The 20464-nt window shown below is 40.6% G+C and overlaps 2 protein-coding genes across 7 annotated transcripts in view; both read left to right on the top strand.

Annotated features, from left to right (window-relative positions):
* The window catches only part of LOC111263057 (histone deacetylase 4), a gene marked incomplete at its 5' end in the record, with an annotated part of 62087 nt that extends 45524 nt beyond the window's left edge, over positions 1 to 16563 (top strand). For 4 of the 5 annotated variants that reach the window (XM_022837817.1, XM_086969443.1, XM_086969442.1 and 1 more), the window contains 7 exon segments: positions 6489 to 6688; positions 7666 to 7809; positions 9839 to 10175; positions 10627 to 10848; positions 12605 to 12728; positions 12846 to 12917; positions 14360 to 16563. In XM_022837817.1, coding sequence (XP_022693552.1) covers positions 6489 to 6688; positions 7666 to 7809; positions 9839 to 10175; positions 10627 to 10848; positions 12605 to 12728; positions 12846 to 12912 — 1094 coding nt within the window. 5 annotated transcript variants of the gene reach the window in all.
* Positions 16564 to 17630: 1067 nt separating this feature from the next.
* Positions 17631 to 20267, top strand: LOC111263058 (uncharacterized). 2 transcript variants are annotated; one of them, XM_022837819.2, is made up of 2 exons: positions 17631 to 19133; positions 19456 to 20267. In XM_022837819.2, the coding sequence occupies exons 1-2, from the start codon at positions 18773 to 18775 to the stop codon at positions 19533 to 19535; spliced, it is 441 nt and encodes a 146-aa protein (XP_022693554.1). In that variant the 5' UTR covers positions 17631 to 18772; the 3' UTR covers positions 19536 to 20267. The 2 variants fall into 2 exon arrangements, with proteins under 2 accessions (XP_022693554.1, XP_022693553.1); XM_022837818.2 differs by having other exon boundaries at positions 18354 to 19141.
* The last annotated feature ends 197 nt before the right edge of the window (positions 20268 to 20464 follow it).

The raw sequence follows: 20464 nt of genomic DNA, 5'->3' as shown, positions 1-20464 counted from the left end.
CAACCTACAGTTTTGGACAATGGAACTAAGGTCAAGGATGCAATGTTCCGCCTGGAATGGTCCTATTTTATTCGATCATAAACAATCGTTAACTAAAGATTAACAAGATCCCCTATCGTTGAGCTGATCTATGGCTATCATATCACCACATCATAGAGCGCTATAACATTAGACAAAACGCTACAATTTTACTGCCGATTCGAGGCGGAAACAAACTCGATGTATGTGCTTGAAGTTCGGTCGCCTTCAGAAGTTTTGTACATCTCTATTGAAAAGAAGTGTTCGAACGTGATATAATGAAGATTAACGTTGAGTAAACAAATGAACGAAGATTGACCGGGTTGACCATCTGTCGTCTCTCGGACAGCTAGAGTCAGACGTCGCCGACTTGTGCCGCAAAGATCTCGAGGTTTCCTTTGCTCCACTTCATTGTACTTGAAGACAACCCTCAGGAGTCGTGATGTTGATGAAGAGCATCGCAGAAACTAATCGCTGAATCTATGCGTCTTCGAGACATTGTGTCGAAAAAGGCTTGTCTTCGTTGTGCTTTTTGACCTTTTGTCTTTTATTTCAAATCAACTCGTTCGGCGGAGCTTTCAATAAAGATGTTTCCGCCAGAATACTCACAATCAGACAAAGTGACTTCGTCCAGTGGTACTACCCACACAGACGCCTTTCGCCAAAGACACATATACATACATACGCTGTAAATTCGAAAATAGCTTTATTTATACAGATAAATAGGCCAATGTGTGGAAAACCTGTTGATTGAACCTAAGAAGGGTGCATCATCTACCAATTACAGTTTTTCAAACTATACGGTCACGTGGCACGTGCGCCACTTTCGCGTGTTCTACCAGAGCTGCGATGAAAATTAAACCTATGTTCCCAATTATCGACAATTAATTTGTTTTGCTGAGGCAGCGGTTCGCCTTACCTCAAAGAAGCAAAAAACATTTAACAAAGACCAGGTGCAGCCTTTCAATTGGCGATTAAGTTTGCTGTTAAATCGTCTGCGATGCGAAGAGCGAGCATTTGAGATTGAGGACATTACGACAGTGCGTTTCCTTACAAGAATCATAGAAGCTTCTGCTGTCACCTATTACGAATGACTGGTCGCATTGGTTTTTAGCATGAAACCCTGAGAACAAGCATCTTAACATAGTGATCGGAGAATATATTTGGTACACTGTGCCTTGTCCCGATATCGAACCAGGTGACAATGGGAATCATGCGAAAAGTTTGAATGGTAGGACGAGAAGGGAGATTCCTAGAATCTGAAGAAACGCCGCTCCCGAAATGAACGCCACCAGCATAACTCCTGCTGCGATTTTTTTGACCTGCATGCCGGTTAAAGAAAACGGCTCGTCTATGCCTGATCGTATCGTGCAACCAGTAAATAACACATCGTCTATATAAACAAATGTGTTCCTTGCAAGTAAAATCTTATCAAGTAATTAGGTGATTTTAATATTGAACGAATGCTTACATATCCCTACCTCTACTGAATTTCGCATCAAGCAAACCTACGCGTTCAATAAAAAAATAACAACAATATAAGTTGATAAATAACAACACTCACTATTATCAGTTACGATATATTAGCTCAATAGTATACAAATCATCTTGCAGCTAAGCCTTCGATCTGATCGCTATTATTGTTAAAGCGTTTTACAAGAAGCGGCATTTGCTGTTCACCGTCCGTATGGTTCGCTTCGTCCGTTCGGCATCCTGTCACCAAGTTCTTGATCGTAATGGGTCCGTCTCTCTGAACACTATTGTGTTCCCCGATTACGTAAAGGCAGCTACTGCGCGGTCTTTTTAGCGACGTAGGGCAATGATATTTAGCCGAGCTGCTATCGTTTCCGCTAATCTGATTGTCGTTGAACTAGGCTCGTTGGAGGATGGTCTGGCCGTTGAATAGAGAAAGAAAGCCTTTCCATAAGGGGGAGAAAAATAGCTCAGGGTAGGCAAGCAAAAACCAAGCAATCAACTAAGTGGAACTTCGCTTCCCTGCAGTGTGTCATTATAAAGTTTTGCCCTATGTCCGTCTGTTAGACGATATGGTCGATACGATTACGTTGTTGTTGTTGTTGTTGTTGGTCCTCGGTCTGCGCTCAGCAAAGCGGCCAAAGTGCAAAAGTATTTTCGGTTTTTCCCTCTGCATTGCTCCGCGGAAGCGATCTTTCTCATTAAAGATGAATTTAGCTTCGTACAGATTTGCTAAACATCGTTAAGGTTCACGGTTTTGTTTGGTGCCCTTGTTTCTGCTGCTACTGAAGTCCAGCTAGAAAACAGAAGCAACATTTATTTCATTTCCCCAAATCAGCACGAAACTTAGTGAAATGAACGAGGGCACTATATGATATAGAAAATGCATTCACGACTATATATAATTGCTATAGAATACGTACGGTTTATTTAATCAGTCATCAGAGAAGAAACTCTATTTAGAATAACACACGCGTGGTTTACTACAAGTGAAGCTCAATTCAGAAAGCTTAAAAGAGCTGGATCTCTTGATGGGCCGGGTCATAAAAAACAAGAACTAATGGATACTATGAGTCGTGGCAAAAGGCGATCCTTGTCTTCTCTGTGTTTTGCTCGTCGTGGGCATATTGTGTGTATATATGTCTTGTGTGGTCGTAGAAGCAGTTTCTCACCTACCCTTCCTACGGCGACTGTAGGAAGTCATCCCACGTCTATATTGAATCGTTTAGGTTTTGTTTGCTCAGCCACACCGAAAGTTGTATAGAAGGTCAATTTGGTTGTGTATATCTGTCGGTATCTAACGACGCTTTAACCGTAGTCAATTTTGTGGTTGCAACTAGGGACCGATTGTAAGGCAAGACACATTGCACAACGCGAAACCTCTATACGTCGCGGAAATTACGCTGACGTTATGCAGCGTTTAGCTTTCAAGCGGAACCAGCTAGTTCTGAACTGGGCTGAGTCCGTATTCATGTTCCCTAGAGCACAGAACGATGTGAACGTTCTCATGGTAGGAAGCGTCCGGCCACCACGACGGTCCGACATAACAGGGATACGACCGGAAGGCCATAACAAAATCGTTCCCTACGACTGTCGTTGGGATAGCAATAGTAATGGCGACGACCGAGGCCGACGAGATCCGCAACGCCAATGACTGCTTGCTTGCCTACGTCAATACGGGCGGAATTGATTGAGGGTAACACTTCTCTTTTCCGTTTCTTCTAGACGGACTAGTGAACATGAAGGCCATTGTCAGATTAGGCCAGACCCTAAATTGAATTCGAACGTTCACTGTGATCCGCAGCAGGCCCCCTACGGGATCGTCGATTTCCTACATTCTGTTGTTTTCGTCGCCGTATCTGTGTAGATTCTACGCAGCAGCTTCCGTCTGGTCGAACAGCTGCGCATCGACCGATAGTCTCCAGGACAGGCACTGGCCTTCCTTGTCAGTGCTAGGTCATTTTCGGATAGTGTATACCAAAAAAAATGCGTTCTGAACAGCGAATTACACCTAACAAAGCAATCCGCCATGTAGTCAAGCTTGTTCCAATAAGCCGCGCTTTGGCGTGCCTTCCTTGGCCTTGCAGGACCTCGGCTTTGAAGATCGCGTCTGTTTGGAGCAACTCAACAAAAACGTTTACGTGCGCTGCTTCTACTCTCACTATTACCACTACTACAATCAGTTGCTCGCGGAACCGTAATGGTCAAGCCGTCAAGCAAAGTTGGGCACCCGCTTAAATATTGGTCTGTGTGTTTATAGTTTATACCGGGTCTTTTCCTAGCGTTACTGCCGCTGAATCCTTTAACGAAACCCAAGGGTACCACTGTATGTATTCGTCATGTCGTTTATATTCGCGACAGCTGTACAAACTGCCCATTTCTTGTATGGCTAGCGACTGTCGTCATTTCGTTCGTGTTTGGATCGCAACCGAAGGTAATATGGGTGCTTACGGGGGGATACTCAGTTTGTTGTGGCTTGTGCTAGATTGAGGAGCAGAATGAATCTGACCTTTTCTGTTGACTAGTCCCCCTCCCAAGCCCTCAGCCTCTACGCAGAGATAAAGTCAATATTCCTGCAAAGACCTGCGTACCATCTGCAGAACGAGATCTGCAACTTGCCGGTTGATACAGTCATGTTCGATTAACGTAAATCCAAGTAATATAGTTGACTAGCGAATTTCTAACAAAAGCAAAAAATGGGCTCTATTCATTTAGACATAATAGACAGATTATTCAAGTTAGATTAATATATATTCCTCTTTTGCCCTAAATCCTTATATGAGCTCTCAATGGCGTGTACGATTTCTACACGCAGTTAGACGTGTCAACAAATATCCCACAAAATAGGCCTAAACACTAAAGCTATATTGTGTCTCAAATGTATGAGGATTCGAATAAGCGGATCTGGATAACCTTACTACCACACAAACGTCCTAGCAATTACTGTAGAAAAGAGTGCGCTAATGATCCGTGATTGGGACGAGAATCATCTGAAGCTTTCCGCCTGGAAAGAGATGCCAAGCTAACGAAGGTCTACACATTACGCCACTTGCTATGTTAATTCCCTTCTAACACACCAGGCTGATTTTTTTGGGCCGCAACCCTTGTTAATCTGCCCATAGCACCCGACTCCACTAACCTTCCATTAGAGGTATTAAAATTAATATAATGGTTCAGTTAAGAATGCCTGTTTCAGCCCATGTCAAATCTACCATACGACATACTCTTAGCGTTCAAATTTATTTGATAGAAGACACTTTATTTGTGCATACTAATAGACCCCTCAAACGGTTAGATTCCACTCTGCTCCACATAGACGCACGATCACACAAAGGTGTGGCTGGACTGTTGACACTATTTTCTGTCACGGGACCACAACAACGTACGTTACTTTCTTGCACGTAATGAATACCTATTTGGCCACTGTTCACTAGAGCCTGAACGTAAGTCGGCTCAATGAAGCTCTACGTGCTAGTTTTATTACAAATAGAATAGGTTCAATTTACGCGTTGTGTACGATAACGTCATGTTATAATCTTGGTCCATAGGCATGCAAATGACGTGTTCCTCAAACACCGCATAAAGCTTTCTCGGCTCAGGGTTTAAGCAGACGGAGGCTACAAGGTATACGCCGTTTGTTATCGTAATACCGAAAAGGCTGAGTGGTCCATCACGAAGGTTAGGCTCAAACTCGAGCCGCAGTTCGGATCTGAATAATTTACCGTTTATATCAAGCTGGATACAAACAACTTCCACTGAACCGAAAATAACTTCAACGCTCGCTGCATTTGTTTAATTATGTATACATTGTTAGTTTTACTATGAAGACAATTTGAAAATATCAATCTTTAAGCTAGCAGAGCCATGAATTGCTGGCAGCTGAATATAAACTTGCTCTAGCTTTCTAAACATCGTCAACAGCAGACGCTCAGAAATGGATGTGCGCAGTCATTGAAAGCGGCAGCCTTACGTCAACCGATTAGCGTCGATGTACACTGTGGCGTACCGTTGTACTGTCGTATTTTCGCCTCATGTGATTACGCGTCGTTTTCATATAAACTCTAATCGAAAAAGGAACGCTTTTTGTAAGCGTTTCCCATTTCAATTGTCCAAATATCCGACCGAGCAATTACGAAATACGGCCTAGCTAATAATGTGCAGTGCGCTGGCCGCACTCGCTAACATTTCGACAAGGTTAGGGCTGGCCTTCCGGGGCATTTGCACTATTCTACTTTAGCGTTCGACCCGAGCGTGAACGACGACACCATCGATCAGGGATGTGGTAATCAGGCCATAAATACGAGAAGCGCACGTTTGGCAGTTGGTCGATTTCAGATAAGATTTTCATGAAATAGGCTGATCGGTATATGCCAGCACTCATGCAAATTTTCTCCTGATTTATTAAATCTTAGTCATTTCGTGTAAGCTGAAATCAAAATCAGACATTTGGAATCAATCCTGAGAGAATTCGTGATAAAGCGTGATAATTATTGTAACAAATCAATGAACGAAATGAAAAGCATTATAAACCATACACACAAACAAAGCTACGCTACAAAGCCAAAATCGACTAATTATTTCAATCAATTTTAATTAACCTATTGAGCCACAGTTTAATTCTTCTGCTCCAGTCTCTCGAAACAGAAAAAAAAAATGAAATCTCTGAATGGGAATGAAAAGTCTAACGTCTAATTATAGACCCTACACGGCAACGACAATATGATGAACTTAATAAATGTATTTACGCTGACAGATGGGTTTATTTGCTACACCAGTATAAAACCTGTACAATCACGCCGAAACACTCACACCCTCCGATTTGATGACATATACGTTAAAAGTATATTCCCACAAAAACCATATTGCATAAGAATATTTAAATATATTTATTTTTCTTGTGAATATAGCCGTTAAGCATTTGTGATTTTGAAATATGTTGTTTTTGTTCCAAACCAACAAAACCGATGGTCGCCACACTTCGATCACGATGTTCCCAGGCACAAACCCGTTAAACCGTCAGAAGTTGGAGTTCGAGAAACTCGAGTTGCCGTTAAAGAGCTTCTTGATGCTACCCTGTGGGGGCGTGGGGGTAGACCTAGACACAACGTGGAACGAGCTGCATACGGCGGGTGCCGCCCGCATGGCAGCGGGCTGTGTCATCGAACTCGCCTGCAGAGTGACCGCGGGGGACGTCAAGGTATGGAATTCATCCATTCGGGGGGAAAGGGGTGCATCGAAGGAGCTAGACAAAAAAATGAGGTTGAGAGATAGATAGAACTTCGTAACCGAATGACGACAGGAACAACATAAGCGAAGGGGGGCAGAAAGGGCCAGACAGACGTGTAACTTCTGTGCGTGTGTGAAAGTTTGAAGAGATAACTTCGTCCAGTATAATGTACATGAAAATAAAACTATCGCTGGTTTCAGCGTCGGCAAAAGAAATGGTTACTAAAATGGTAAATTGTGATCACGCTTTTTAAAATAAGTCTATTAGAGACAAACGCAGATGAATCCAGCAAGAGGCGTGCGAAGTAATGCCCAACGTAAAAATAAATACAAATTAAAGGTTTGATGAGATGGCTGCTAGAAAATCAGTGAAGTGGGTATTCGGAATTTCTACGTGATTGAGAGAATTACTAACTGTTTTGTCAGGCGGTACCTACCAACTAAGATGTTCCTTGCTTGCTTGTTTTAGTTGTTTTTACAGACTGAAAGATTTAAAGTTACAGATATTTTTTTGGCACGTCGCAGCCTATCTTTATCGTTGGTTATTATATAGAGCTGAAATTCTACGCATTGTTAGATAAAATTTTCATTTAGAATCTCGATTGTGCCTATTTATAACAGAAAAAAGATTATTTCTGTTTTTGGCTCTGTCATGGTCTTCGAGTGGTCCTGCTATTTAGTTCATCTTATTTTGTTTTCCGTATTTCTATCTTCATCTTTTTGTTTTTTTTTTCTATGATTTTCTCTCTTTCATGCAAATTTGCACCGGGATGCTTCCCGGAAAAGAACATTTTTCATCTTCGTTTGATTGTAAGCGTATTTTTTCCCCGTTGTTTTTGTACACAGCGTAACCATATGTTGGCATGTGCTAATTTCCCTTATGTTCTCTACCCACTATTATTGTTATTACTATTTTTTTTTATGCACGCATGTACCCGCGTTTTATAGAACGGCTTTGCTGTGGTGCGTCCTCCCGGTCATCACGCCGAGCATCAGCAAGCGATGGGTTTTTGCTTCTTCAATTCACTGGCAGTCGCCGCCAAGAAAGCCCAGCAGCGTTTCAACCTCGAACGAATTCTTATTGTCGACTGGGTACGTAAAAAATCTGCATAAATTTATAGATAGCTTAATTTCATTAATAGTCTGCCTCATGTGCGTTTATATACAATAAGATAGAAAAAACAGTCGCAAATAATGTGCCAAATAATAGCCATTATGTACGCCTAACAAAAAGGGTAAGGCCTAAATATATATATATATGTATATATAAAACTATCTTGGTAATAATTTCCTTGTTTTTGCCATCTGCTGTTTGCCATGTCTAGCGATTTTGTTTCGGTCTAAACAATTAAGCGAGATCAGTAATTGCATGAATATATTTGAACGATAGTCTATGGTCTCTCTATGCGTTATCTATTAGCAGTAAGATACATGTCTAAGTGACGTGTATATGATAAATCTATGTTGCTATACCATTATATTGTAATGTCTACATACGAAATGAATAGATACATCGATGAGGACATCTACGCTAATAAACACGAGCAGAATTGTCTGTTGTATACTGGAATAAAACGCTGATATGATAAAATGATCGAGTTCGGCCTTAAATACAATGATCTATGCTTCAAGGAGCTTTGTGACCGTTTTTTTTTTTATAATAATAGATTTTTGGACCTTGGCAGGAGGCTCGGAAGCTGGGCTATTTCGCAGCTTCCGACTTCCGAGCCTCTTTAAACGCTACTATGGCTAAAACCGCGACGGAGGCGCAAGTTCGACCCTGCGGTCACCCAACCTCCTCCAAATGTATATTGACATCCATTGATATATGGTAGTATTTTTCCTAGCATAGGAAACACTTCGTATACATTTTTACTCATGCCTCTAAAAGTCTAGCTCGAAAAAGATGATATAATCACAGTTACCGATGATGACCGATCTCATTAGAACCTACACAGTCATTAGCTGTCAAGTTCTTTAAACAGTGAACAGAGATAATAGTTTATCTAATCATATATCTTTGGTTTCTTCCATTAAAATACTTCGTCTGCGATGTGCGGCATTGTTTGCGGCACACGTCTCGCCTCTTCCATTGCTGCCGTTGTTGTTAGGCTAATACATAAATCTGTCCCTGTAGCCCTTTCTAGAAATATAGATCAATTATCCTCACGTCATTAAATTTTATTATGCTTCGTTCGGCTCCTACAGCTGTTTCTATTTCCAGGCCGACGCCTAAATATTAATTTCACCGCCATCAATAGCACTCGTTGAGTTACTTTATATAGATTATCGATGGCATTGCCAGCTAAATGAAGGGATTAGAAGGAATATGAGTGGTGTCAACACCTTCAAGCTGACACGCAATGCAGTTCGGGTCCTGTCGGGGGCGCATAAATAAGAAACAGCTTCACACAAAAACATAACATCAAGCTATATCCTAACGTACTCGTCTCCCCCTTCTCGACGCATCGTAACTAGTTGCCTCTAATATTAGTCTCATTATCACCCCCGTACTGCTTGTACTTCCACCCTATCGACTTTTCGACGAACCCGTATTCGTGGGGCGCGGGCCCATCCGACGCTCTATTTAGCATAGGCTGTGTTCCGTTATATCGACGTTGTCACCGTCATACCCCCCAAGTCGTTCCTTCGCGGCCCATTGGCTTCACGTCATAGTCAAAGCAACCAAGTCATTTGCAAGAGGAAGGGGTGGATTGGTGCTGTTGTCGTCGTTGCAATGTGTGTACCGGATCTTGAATAAGACAAAAATCGGACACATCTGAAAGTTGCTGGCGAAAACCAGTCTCGTAACGTTATTATTAGTACTTAGAAGAAATACATGCAGTACGAACGAATACCGTCGTATATATATTAGCCTAGTTGTTACACCTGTAACGACCAGCAAAAATGATGGAATAGGCCAAAATCGGTGTAAAATTTGATGAGGAATTTGTCCGGTTGGTGGGCAAAACTTCGCAATGCAGCTGACTAGCCGTAAATGATTTTACTGAAAGTAGGTACTGCTGAAGATCAAAGTGACGAAGCCTAACTAGAGTGAAAGGCATTACTAAGTAAAAAAAATATAGTAACGTCTTTTTGCATCGTGTTTTATTCCGTGCAGGATGTGCACCATGGCAATGGGATTCAGCAAATCTTCTACCGAGACCCACGTGTCCTTTACATCTCCATGCATCGCCACGATGAAGGTAATTTTTTCCCGGGTACAGGTGATCCGCACGAAATTGGCGAAGAAGCAGGTCGAGGTTTCAACGTGAACGTAGCTTGGAGCGGTGGCCTGAACCCGCCTATGGGCGACGCGGAATATCTGGCCGCATTCCGGTCAATTGTGATGCCAATTGCCAGGGACTATAGGCCTCAACTTGTGCTCGTGGCCTGTGGCTTTGATGCGGCCAAAGGACACAAAACAACTCTAGGAGGATACAACGTTTCAGCGGCTTGTGAGTACTGCAAAAGACCCGTTTTGTAGGCCTACAGATGTTGTCTAGCCGCAAAGATGTCTATCTGTGGTTTAGCATTGTTCCGTAGTGCAACGTTGTATTATAAAATTTTAATTTAGATATATTCCGTTTCGAATATACAATAGATGACCATAACGATGCCAAAAATAGATTTACGATTGAAAAACAAGGGCTTCTTAGATACTAGAAATGAAGTATGAAATTTGAAGACAAGATTTGTTTAGAACTTAAGCGCAGTGTTCGAAATATGGCTATTTTTTTTTGTAGTTGAAAGTTACAACTTGAAAATTCTGCAACATCCTGCTTTTCGTTTAGGTTAGATGGGTGTTTCTCACTAGTCCATACGGAACAGTGTTTACTAGCTACGTAATGTAGTGTTCGACCACTAATCTTATGTATTGAACATCGTAATGTAATGGCGGTCTGGCAGGTTTTGGTGCTATGACGCGACAGCTAATGTCGATAGCAAATGGAAAAGTGGTACTGGCACTTGAAGGCGGTTACGATTTGCCATCCGTATGCGACTGCTCGGAGGCCGTCACCCGAGCCCTACTTGGCGAAGAGCTCTGCTCACAGGTTTCCGAGGTAGAATTAACCCGCAAGCCAGTGGCCTCCGCTATAGAGACACTCAAAAGGACAGCTGTTATTCAAGGTAATGGCGAGTATGTGTCTAGATAAATGGATTTCTTCCACGTAACCATGCGGCATTTAGATTTTCATCATCCGAATATAGACACCATCAGTTATCTGATAACGAGAGTTTTGATTACAAATATTTGTAGTGCTGTCAGATGAAAAGGAGATTTTTTCAGCCAAGTTTTCGAAATATGCCGCCCATAAATCCCAAGAGAAAACACCTAACTCGTTATATTAATTGTGGCACATGTATTGTCGCACGCCTAACACAGAAAACACACAAACCACAGCTGGGCGAGTAGTAACCCAGCCTTCCCAACTTCGTGTGCTAAGTTTTCAAGCCACACCATTATCAAAAGCTTCCTGCAGCCGCTCTTCGTTTTCCTTCTTGGGTGCGGCGCCACACTAACTCCAAATCCCGATTTCCACTCCAATCTACCTCCAAATACCGATTCCTATTGCCGCTTGCCCCTAAAAGCTCACGTATTGATATTTGCAGCCGGATCGAAGTAAGTAAAGAAAAAAAAAACAAGCGAACAATTAGAACCCGGTATTAAAGTAAATAGAGCTAAAAGTCGAGACACGCCCCAAGGGAAGTCAGTCAGAAGTCCATGACAGGCTGCTTAAACGGACCGACGTGCGTTTTCGTTGTCAATTGATACTGTCGGTTGCGGTGACCTTTTTCTTATCCTTTTGAAGTTTTTATATTTTGCAATACAATATGTAAACGTACGGAACTCGCCAGACCTCTCGCGTGATGAAACGAACGAATTAGCAAACAGCAACGATTCAATGCATTGTCGTATCATTATAGTTCGTCAGAGTTCCCTGTGGCACAGAGTCCACAGAGAACACTACCCCGGTCGCGTCGCGAGCCAGCGGGATTCATTGCCGGTATAATTCGTTTACTTTGGCCCATTCACGAGCCGTCGCAGTTGCAGCTGGGGCCGCTTGCGGTTCGTTAATCACCCATTTGCTGTTGGATACGACCTTGCACACGAAAGTGTAGCCCAATATAGTCTTATGTTATTCTCCTTGCGTTTCTAGCTTGGTTCACCTAACCTAGCTCTCGTGCTGGCCTGCTTGAACGGTTAAATTTAGCAATCATTGCTACTACTATAGGCGTCAATTTACGCTCGCCGAGACCGAGGGTACGTAGGCTGCTGACGACTTTAAGCGAACCCGATGCGAAGTGAGTCCTGTGGGCGGTCCTGGTGGATCGTCGTCGTCGTCGTCGTCATCATGCGCTTCCAATTGACACCGTTTTAGTCCTTATCCCCTGGTATTTTCCCTGCCCACAACTCTGTTGCCCACAGCAAAGCTAAGCTTTGTCATATTTGAATGTGGTCGACTTGATGAGAATAATAATAACGTCATGTAGTGCTGTAGAAATCCCGGTAGCTGCAATGATGCGGGACGAATCAGGGGGCAAATGAGGTGATAGCGCACTTACCATGCTAATCGTTCGGGACAGTAGAGAACTATGCGAGCAGATTCCAGTCTGGTTTATTTATTTTTTTTTTAATATAATTTATAAGGACGCTATCCGACGCGGGTGAGCTCAGTTTCTTTTTACAGGATGCACGTAAATGCAACAACATCTAAACCTATATCTTCACATAGCTGGGTTGAGCATAAGGAGAAAAATGTCAAAGTGTATCTCAAATCAGCCATTTATCGTTCACCTTTAGAAGAAAGACTAACTTCAACATGAAATATTGCAATATCTGATAACTAAGTATTAAGATTGTTTACTGGTTTTCCTTTCGCAGCACCATACTGGCCGTGCACGAAGCAATGGGCGGCTACCATAGGTTGCTCGTCCTTAGAGGCGATGCAGTTAAGTAAGGATAGCGAAGACACCGTTACAGCTATGGCGCTTTTATCTGTGGCCAGGTAATCTCTTCATACGTTACTCCAAAGGTACTACAAGGTACACTTTTTCAATCGAAATTTGATTAGTCTTTCGAAATCGGTGAGTATAACGTTCATCATGTGGATTATTTGTTGCAGGCAAGGTAGCCCTGATAATCGCAGCAAATTTGAAGAACCAATGGACCAGGACAAGTCCAATATGTAACGAAGGTGAGCAAAATCATCAACAAATGACGCGTTACATTTCATACAACGTATGAAGAACAAATTCGGTACCTGGAAAACCCTGATACGATCCAAAGCTGTCGAAGCTTATCACCGTAAACCGACGAAACAGGAAATGTTCCGTCTATTTAGCTTAAACTAAAAGCATACCGTAAAGAAAGCCCACATTTTTTCAAAGAGAATAGGACAATTGACTATGAACAAAACATGGACGATTTTTTTTAACTACGGCTGTGGGGGGACCTTAGCACTGCACGACGAAGCTGGGTATCTTAGAAGTTACCCAAAGATCCCAAAACTATACACTGCTTAAGATATGTACGCCTCTATACAGACTGAATAGAAAATTGGAAGAGAAATTCCTTTGAAACGAAGAACTTAACAAACGCGAGATGTATTTATGGTATTAACTACTAGTACGATCATTCTTTTCGTAGACTAAAAAGCAATCTTTACTAACTAAAAAGCTTACAAGTTTAATGTTCCTGCTGGGTGATTCGCACTAGAGCGTTGCGCGATCAAAACAAATAATTGGAATATGCTGCCCAGTTTGGACAAAGATATCGGATATGTTATTAACTGACTATGAATGACTGTTTAGCGCGTTTTTGAAAAAAAAATAAATACAACGGTTCAAAAATAAGAACGCATGCTACGAAGTGTTAGATCAGCAAAAACTATCATGTAAAAATACAGTCAACTATTGAATAACGAAAATTTAGCAAAGAATTATGGCGTCTTACGCATCACCTTTGCTGACAGATTGAATGGGAGGATATTAGCCTTAAGACTGGTAATCTCAATAATTCCAAAGTAAAAACACAAACTAACACAAAAACGATTGTAAACGCTCACAAAATTAAGCAGGCGGCTGAAGAAGTGACAATAAGAAATACAACAGGTTATAGCAACTTGTAAAAAACCGTAGAACGGATTCCATTAGAGAAGGTTTAGGCGTCTCAGCCGGACTGAGCAAAAAATAAAATCAAATAAAGAAAAGGCGACCCGAGAAAAACATGCAGTGTCAATTAAATGAAAAACTTCAATATTCGTTTATGTTGCGCTTTGTTATGTTTTATAGCAGTCCCGTTCTATATATATATATATATATATAGCTTAGATTACCCATCGGTGACTTTTTCCTCCGTATAATCCGTTCGTTTAACCAAACATCATAGATATATCAAATCAGTGGTAGCAGAACAGCTGTTATGTGATGATGCTATTGTTCTTTACGTGTTATAGGGAAAGAGCGATATAAAAAAGGTGTTTCCAATAGAACTGCTACTCGTGGACAGAGCAAATGCTTAACAAGGACAAAGGCACAGACCAGGAGAGAAAAAGCATACGAAGGAGAGTGTCACTTAAATTAGCTTACGATAATTGTCCACCATTTTCTTCTTTACTAACAATGGCCTTTTTTTCAGGGTTGTTCCCGAAATTCCTTTATCGTAAAATTTCCTGGAACCCCACTAGAATAACGAGAAGTCGCATCGCTCCTCTCCGTCCCCGATACTCGGTATCGAACCCCGGGATAAATAGTGCTAGTATTCAGCACGAGCATATAAAACAGTTACATCCAAAGGGAAAGCCAAGTCAGCTGTTGGTTATTATCTCGTATAGAAAAATATCCATCCCTTGAGCGTTGCTGAATTCAACAACAGTCAAAGGATAAGCAGCACATTGCTAGACACAGAATCGAACACGGCAAAAATGTAAAACCCGTGTAATCATGCTAGCGATATCATTGTGAACATATTACAAAACCAAATCAATTAAATAAGGCCAAAAAACGAATACAGGAAAGGTAATTAGTCCTGAAAACTTCATTCTGCTCATGACGATGCTGGTGATGATGAACAAATAAAAGATGATAATCATCGTAATGGTAATAGCGGATATGAGGAATGAGCCTCGTTGATGATTATTATGCTCATGATGATATTGTTGGCGATGTTGTTAATATATATATATATATATATATATATATATATATATATGCTGACAGGTAATCGGAAAAACGGAGCGCGGCTTGAGTAGGCCGCTTCATCTGTTCATGAGTAACGTCGGTATCAATTATCGATTAAAATGGACTGGATTATAGCAAGCATCGGAAAGTTAAATTTATAATTTGTAGATAATTAGGTTGCAGCAGCAGAAAAGGCTGTTAAAATTGGATTCACTCAGTCATCGGCTCATTTGCACTTGTCAGCGGTCTCATCAATATATCTCATTACTATATTTGCCTGTGAACAAGCAACCTGAAAGGCAACCGAGTGCTGTACCTAATTACTGCTAAAATCGAACCGCCCACTGTTATGTGTCAGATCTTCTGTCTACTGTATCGGAGGTCACTGGAAAAAATAGGTCTTAGCGTAGCATTAACACACGATGAAACCTTGACCCTTTCGGTTCACCCGTGACCTTCAGGAAATTCCCCTTAAATCAACAGAAATGTCGATGCAGCGGTCTTTTCAAGTGGATGGAAAGAAAGCTGCCTAAAAAATTTAACTGTTAGTTAAAATATGTTATTTAAGGTGTACCATCTCTAACTATATGATACTACCGACTATTCAAGCCAAACTAAGAAGATTAAATGACAAAGAATTATATATATATATATATATATATATACATATATATATATATATATATATACATAAGACTACTATGTCTTTGTCTCGTGCCATAACTCAAAATTAACAAGGATAAAAATATTGATTAACGCTAACTAGTAATAATAAAAACAGTAAAATAACTGACGTCACCCGGCGACATCAAAAGCGGCGACATCGTGTGTGCAAAGTGTTTCTCCAGGCCTCAGCCTTCGTCCATTACGCGAATGTGGTCGCAGCTTTCAGCTCGCATGACAACAACAGTTAATATGAAAGCATTAAATGAACTGAGACTTTAGGCTCAGGGTTACACGGCCGGGGATCTCCGTTCTGTAGAAAGGAAAAACTGATGGAAATACAAAAAGTGAAAGCTATTATATCGACACAACTACCGGCCAGTCGGAGTACAGCTGCCCTGGAAAATATTATTTTGATCAGCAGAGTTTTGAGATTTGGGTGTGGGAGAAAAAATAAAACAATATTATAATACTAACTAATATCAAATAGAAGGTGAAGTGTCAGACATTCCCACTCGTTCGCGACCCGCCGCCCTGTCCACCGATGACCGAGTGAACCGAACCCACTCGTATATGTATATACTATGACGAATATGTTGATATATAAGTATGACATACATACGCAGACACATACACGCACTCGCTCCTGCGGATTAGAGAAACAGACATAAAAGCAGAAAGACAAGGCGCAAGATGCTGCTGAGTTCTAACAAAAATATGACAACATCAATGACGTGTACAAGGTACCGGCAGCAAACGATAGCAGACGATAACGCGCGACAGACAGGACTGACGCAGTCAAACAAATAGCAAAATGATGTTACTATATAATATATAATATGCATATTTGATTTTTGGCGGGTCGCGTGGCGTGTGAAAGTTGTTCATTTAAGAGATAAGAAGGTTATGAATAATAAGTATATTTATACGATGTTGGTGGAGTTCCCCAGATGAATACTAAATAAATTTATCTATGTTATTACGACCACACTATATTAATATATTTGACTTCTTATATATATATATATACTTGTAGATACTGAACCGACCTTGAAGCTTGGATATTCAACAGAAAACACAAAGTTTACCGATTGCGTATCGTCGCATAGGCACCAGTTATAGTCGTCCATATAATTACTTCTCCACACTATACATAGTCATACAGCCATTGGTAACCCTGTTACCAACGCTACTGATCTTTTCGTTTTCACGTATCTTTCGTTTCGATTATTTTCACGTATTCGCGTAAATACACATAACCTAGTATATATGGACACCCGTCCAGTCTGTTACTCTACTTTAAAAGCTTGGATTAACCGGTCTGTTTGATTGCATTACGAGGGTATACGCAACATCTGGAGTTACCATATTTACAAATGCAGTTTCTGTATGGCTTACGGTATTCTGATATCTCGCAAAGCAGGCAGCAATTCTCGTGAACTTCAAACTTCGCCTTGACTCTTGTACGATTCCAACCATCATGAGTCATTGCTGGTGTCGTAGAGAGCGAAAGATTTATTTCTCTTCAAGATGCTAGATACTTGTCCAAATCGAATGTTCTGCACATATCTTCAACGCTTCTTATTCTGAAAATTATTGTACTAATAACGAGCCTTTGTTTCGCGAATTATCTCTCTGCTAAGGGTTTTTACCAATTTTTGATAGATCGCATCGGGGCTCTCATTTTAGAACAACGCAAGCTTGATTACGTTAAGCGTTGATTTTCAGTTCTAAACGACAAATTCAAACGAAGTAGCTTTTGAGGATACTTAATTGGCTTGTAATTATGGGTGGCCAGTATGATGTGTATTATAAAATTCCCTTTGGCTATCTGAAACTACAAGCCGGTTGAGTATCATCAGAAAAAGAATAAGTTTGGAAGGTAGATTCAGAGCTAACAGTCTACGCTTAGCGCAATACCAGCCCGGGCAAAATCTATAGAAAATTAGTGGAGACTAATAGTTATAGATAATCAATATAGAAATCGGCAGTCTTCGTTACCGCCAATTTCCACGCTTTTTTTTTTTTTTTTTGAAAAATCTGAGGAATGAGGTAGGCTTCAGAGTTCATATTTAGAGGCTTGAAAGTTCATCAAAATAGCTTCTAAAGTCATTTTCTGTTGATATAATGATTAACGGCTGTTTTAGAGAGGATACTATGAATTCGTCGTCCAGGTGAGCCTCAGTGGTTAACACTTCTAAAATTTGTCGCATCTTTGCGTTTCTTTTGGTCCACTATTAGCCCGAGATTTAGTTTCCTCAGAACTTCTCGTATACAGCATATTTGAACGACACTATAACGAACTTACATTTATTAAAAAGGAAGGGATATTTTAAAAATGATTACTCCCGAAGCAAAGCTCTAATTGCGGCGCTTAGATTAGCGCATATAGTAAAAGTAAGCCTAAGAGCCACGTTTGAGACTTCTAGCACATGCAAAACGTTAAAATATCTATTTTGCAAATTGCTAAAGCTTATACGTAAGAACATGTTCGGCTGAATCCAACATGATGTTTCTATTTCAAATAGAGTCCAATTTGAGTAGATCAAGCCAGTACGACCGAAAGCCGAAGTAAGCAGTATGTCGATATAGCGTTCCCGCGCAGTTCATTGCAGCATTCGTGTTCCGCACAGCTGATATTGGTCTGTACTCACTCCATACATAGCACTGTAGTCCTACTTGAGACAGATTTACAGCTCAGTGGTGTCTATCAGTTCTCATCGATAATGTTTTTGAATAATACATCAATGTTCGTGTCATACGAAATGGGAATGTAGTTTCGTCTGCTCTACTAAAAATACTCTGTTCTGGTTTTATGCTCAGTTACGTCGGGTGGGTCAAGTTAGTTAATTCGTCTCCATTCAAATAGGTTGTGTAAGAGATCTTCCAAATGCCCAGGTAGAATTTTGAGATCACCCGATTCTTCAGGGTCTTATTTGTAATCAAGCGCCAAATTTATGGCACGACGATGTATACACGAACTCAAGTGCACGTTCATTCGAAAATCGTACGGTTCTACTTTTGTTCTTCTGCCGTCTGTAGTCAGTTCGATTCTTGTTTTACGCCGTCAATGACGGCCACATACCGGAAAAACAATCAGTCAGCTGACCCAAGTTGCGTAGGAGCCATCGTCAGCGTGCTAACATATTGTTAGGCCTAATTCCAATTTTACTGCAGGTAATTCTAATCAGTTTTTCTTGCCGCGATAATGAGCTCCAAGCAGGTTCTATGGTACCCTTCCGTGTTCCTAATGGTTCTGCTAACGGGTCAAACGCATTCATTAGGTTTTGATGGCCACAAAGACAGTGCCGAATCCCTCAAGTGGTACACGCTTAAGTGCTACCAGGGTCGCACACCTTACCGCTCTTCGAAGAGCGAACTGCATCCGCAGCTGTTTGTAGCAAAAAGCCATATCTATGAAAATGTATCCCGGGCCGCATTGTTTATACCTCAGTTCAAGGGCTTTGTGAATGCTAGGGCAGCAGATATCATCTGTACATCAAAGCGATTAGCTGATACAACGCCACTGACGAAGATTGCTTGTCCCTTCGAGTCTGGATCTCAGAGAGGTATCATGGTACGCTAAAAACATTTTTTATCCTGTCTAACATAAGAATTCAGTTTTGCAAAAGCTGAAGGTTGAAATTATTAAATAGGTATGTTCCATTTCCTGCATACGACGTTCCATGAAACGGTACTTATCGGTTACTCAAGTTAGATTAATGTCTTGCAAAAATAACTATATCAGTATATATAGTAAATCATATCCAACCAACTGTTAACGCTTGGTTTGTTGCTACGGGAATACGAGTAACTATTTTCACACCATGATCAGTACAGACAATCTTAGAAGGAGAAAAAGGCATGCTAAACAATGTGGCTTCTTTTTAGGCATTTTGGAAATTCGTCCCTTTGAAGATGGCAAGCAATTTAAGCGCGGTGGAGATTCCAGCCCGCCGCTCATTGCTTAATTACCTCAATATAGAAAATTTGAATGCATCTGACGAAGGGCTGTACACGTGCCAAGCCATCAGTGAGCGGAGACAATGGGTCGAGATATGGACCATCACAAAGGATGATCAGCAAGAACGTAGCTGGACATTTAGGTGGACTAATCAGGATGACGACGTCAAAGTGTATAGGATTAGAGACTCGCGTAGGGTGACGGCGCTACCTTTTGCTCGCAGTACCTGGCTCGAGGAAAAACTTGAGGCGGCAGAGAATAGTGATTATATCTAAAACAAAATCGTTCCTGGGTTAACTGAATAGTCGGCTTAAATGACTCTTACTTTATTAAGGGTTAGGTAATTGACTACCAATTTTATAAGGTCATTTATACTTTGATACACTTTGATAATGTAATTATTATAACTGTTGCAAACGTCTGTGCTATTGCTACACGAGGAACTTGTGTCTTTTCTGGTCGACTGCATTAGGCTTACGTTAATAACTTTATTTTATATAAATTAATAAGTCTCGATATCGTAAAATGCAAAGTGAAGAAATATATATAGGAAGTACGTTTGTATATTTGTTATGTTGTTTATTTTAAATCACAACAGTAAGAACGTGTGCTGCCTAGTTGTATATAACGAAACATAGCCCAGTGGTTATACATTTTGACAATACTCGTAGAGAATATTCTTCTTACGCTACTAAAGCTTCACACAATAAATTTCAAGAACAATTTTAAAACAAACAAACTTACGTTTAAATATATATATAAATATATAGATATAGCGTTTAAAAATATATATATATATATATATATATATATAAAAGCATGTTTTATGTTAATAATAGAGAATATAAAATGTAAAAAAACAAGCAATATTATTACATGAAATTGGAAAAATACTAGAATTCGATGTTATTATAAATTTAAAAAATTAAAGTACAC

This window comes from Varroa jacobsoni, unplaced genomic scaffold, assembly GCF_002532875.2.
Source record: "Varroa jacobsoni isolate VJ856 unplaced genomic scaffold, vjacob_1.0 scaffold_728, whole genome shotgun sequence".
Lineage (NCBI taxonomy): Eukaryota > Metazoa > Arthropoda > Arachnida > Mesostigmata > Varroidae > Varroa > Varroa jacobsoni.
Note: the sequence above shows the minus strand (reverse complement) of the source record. Positions and strands in the feature narration are given on the sequence as shown.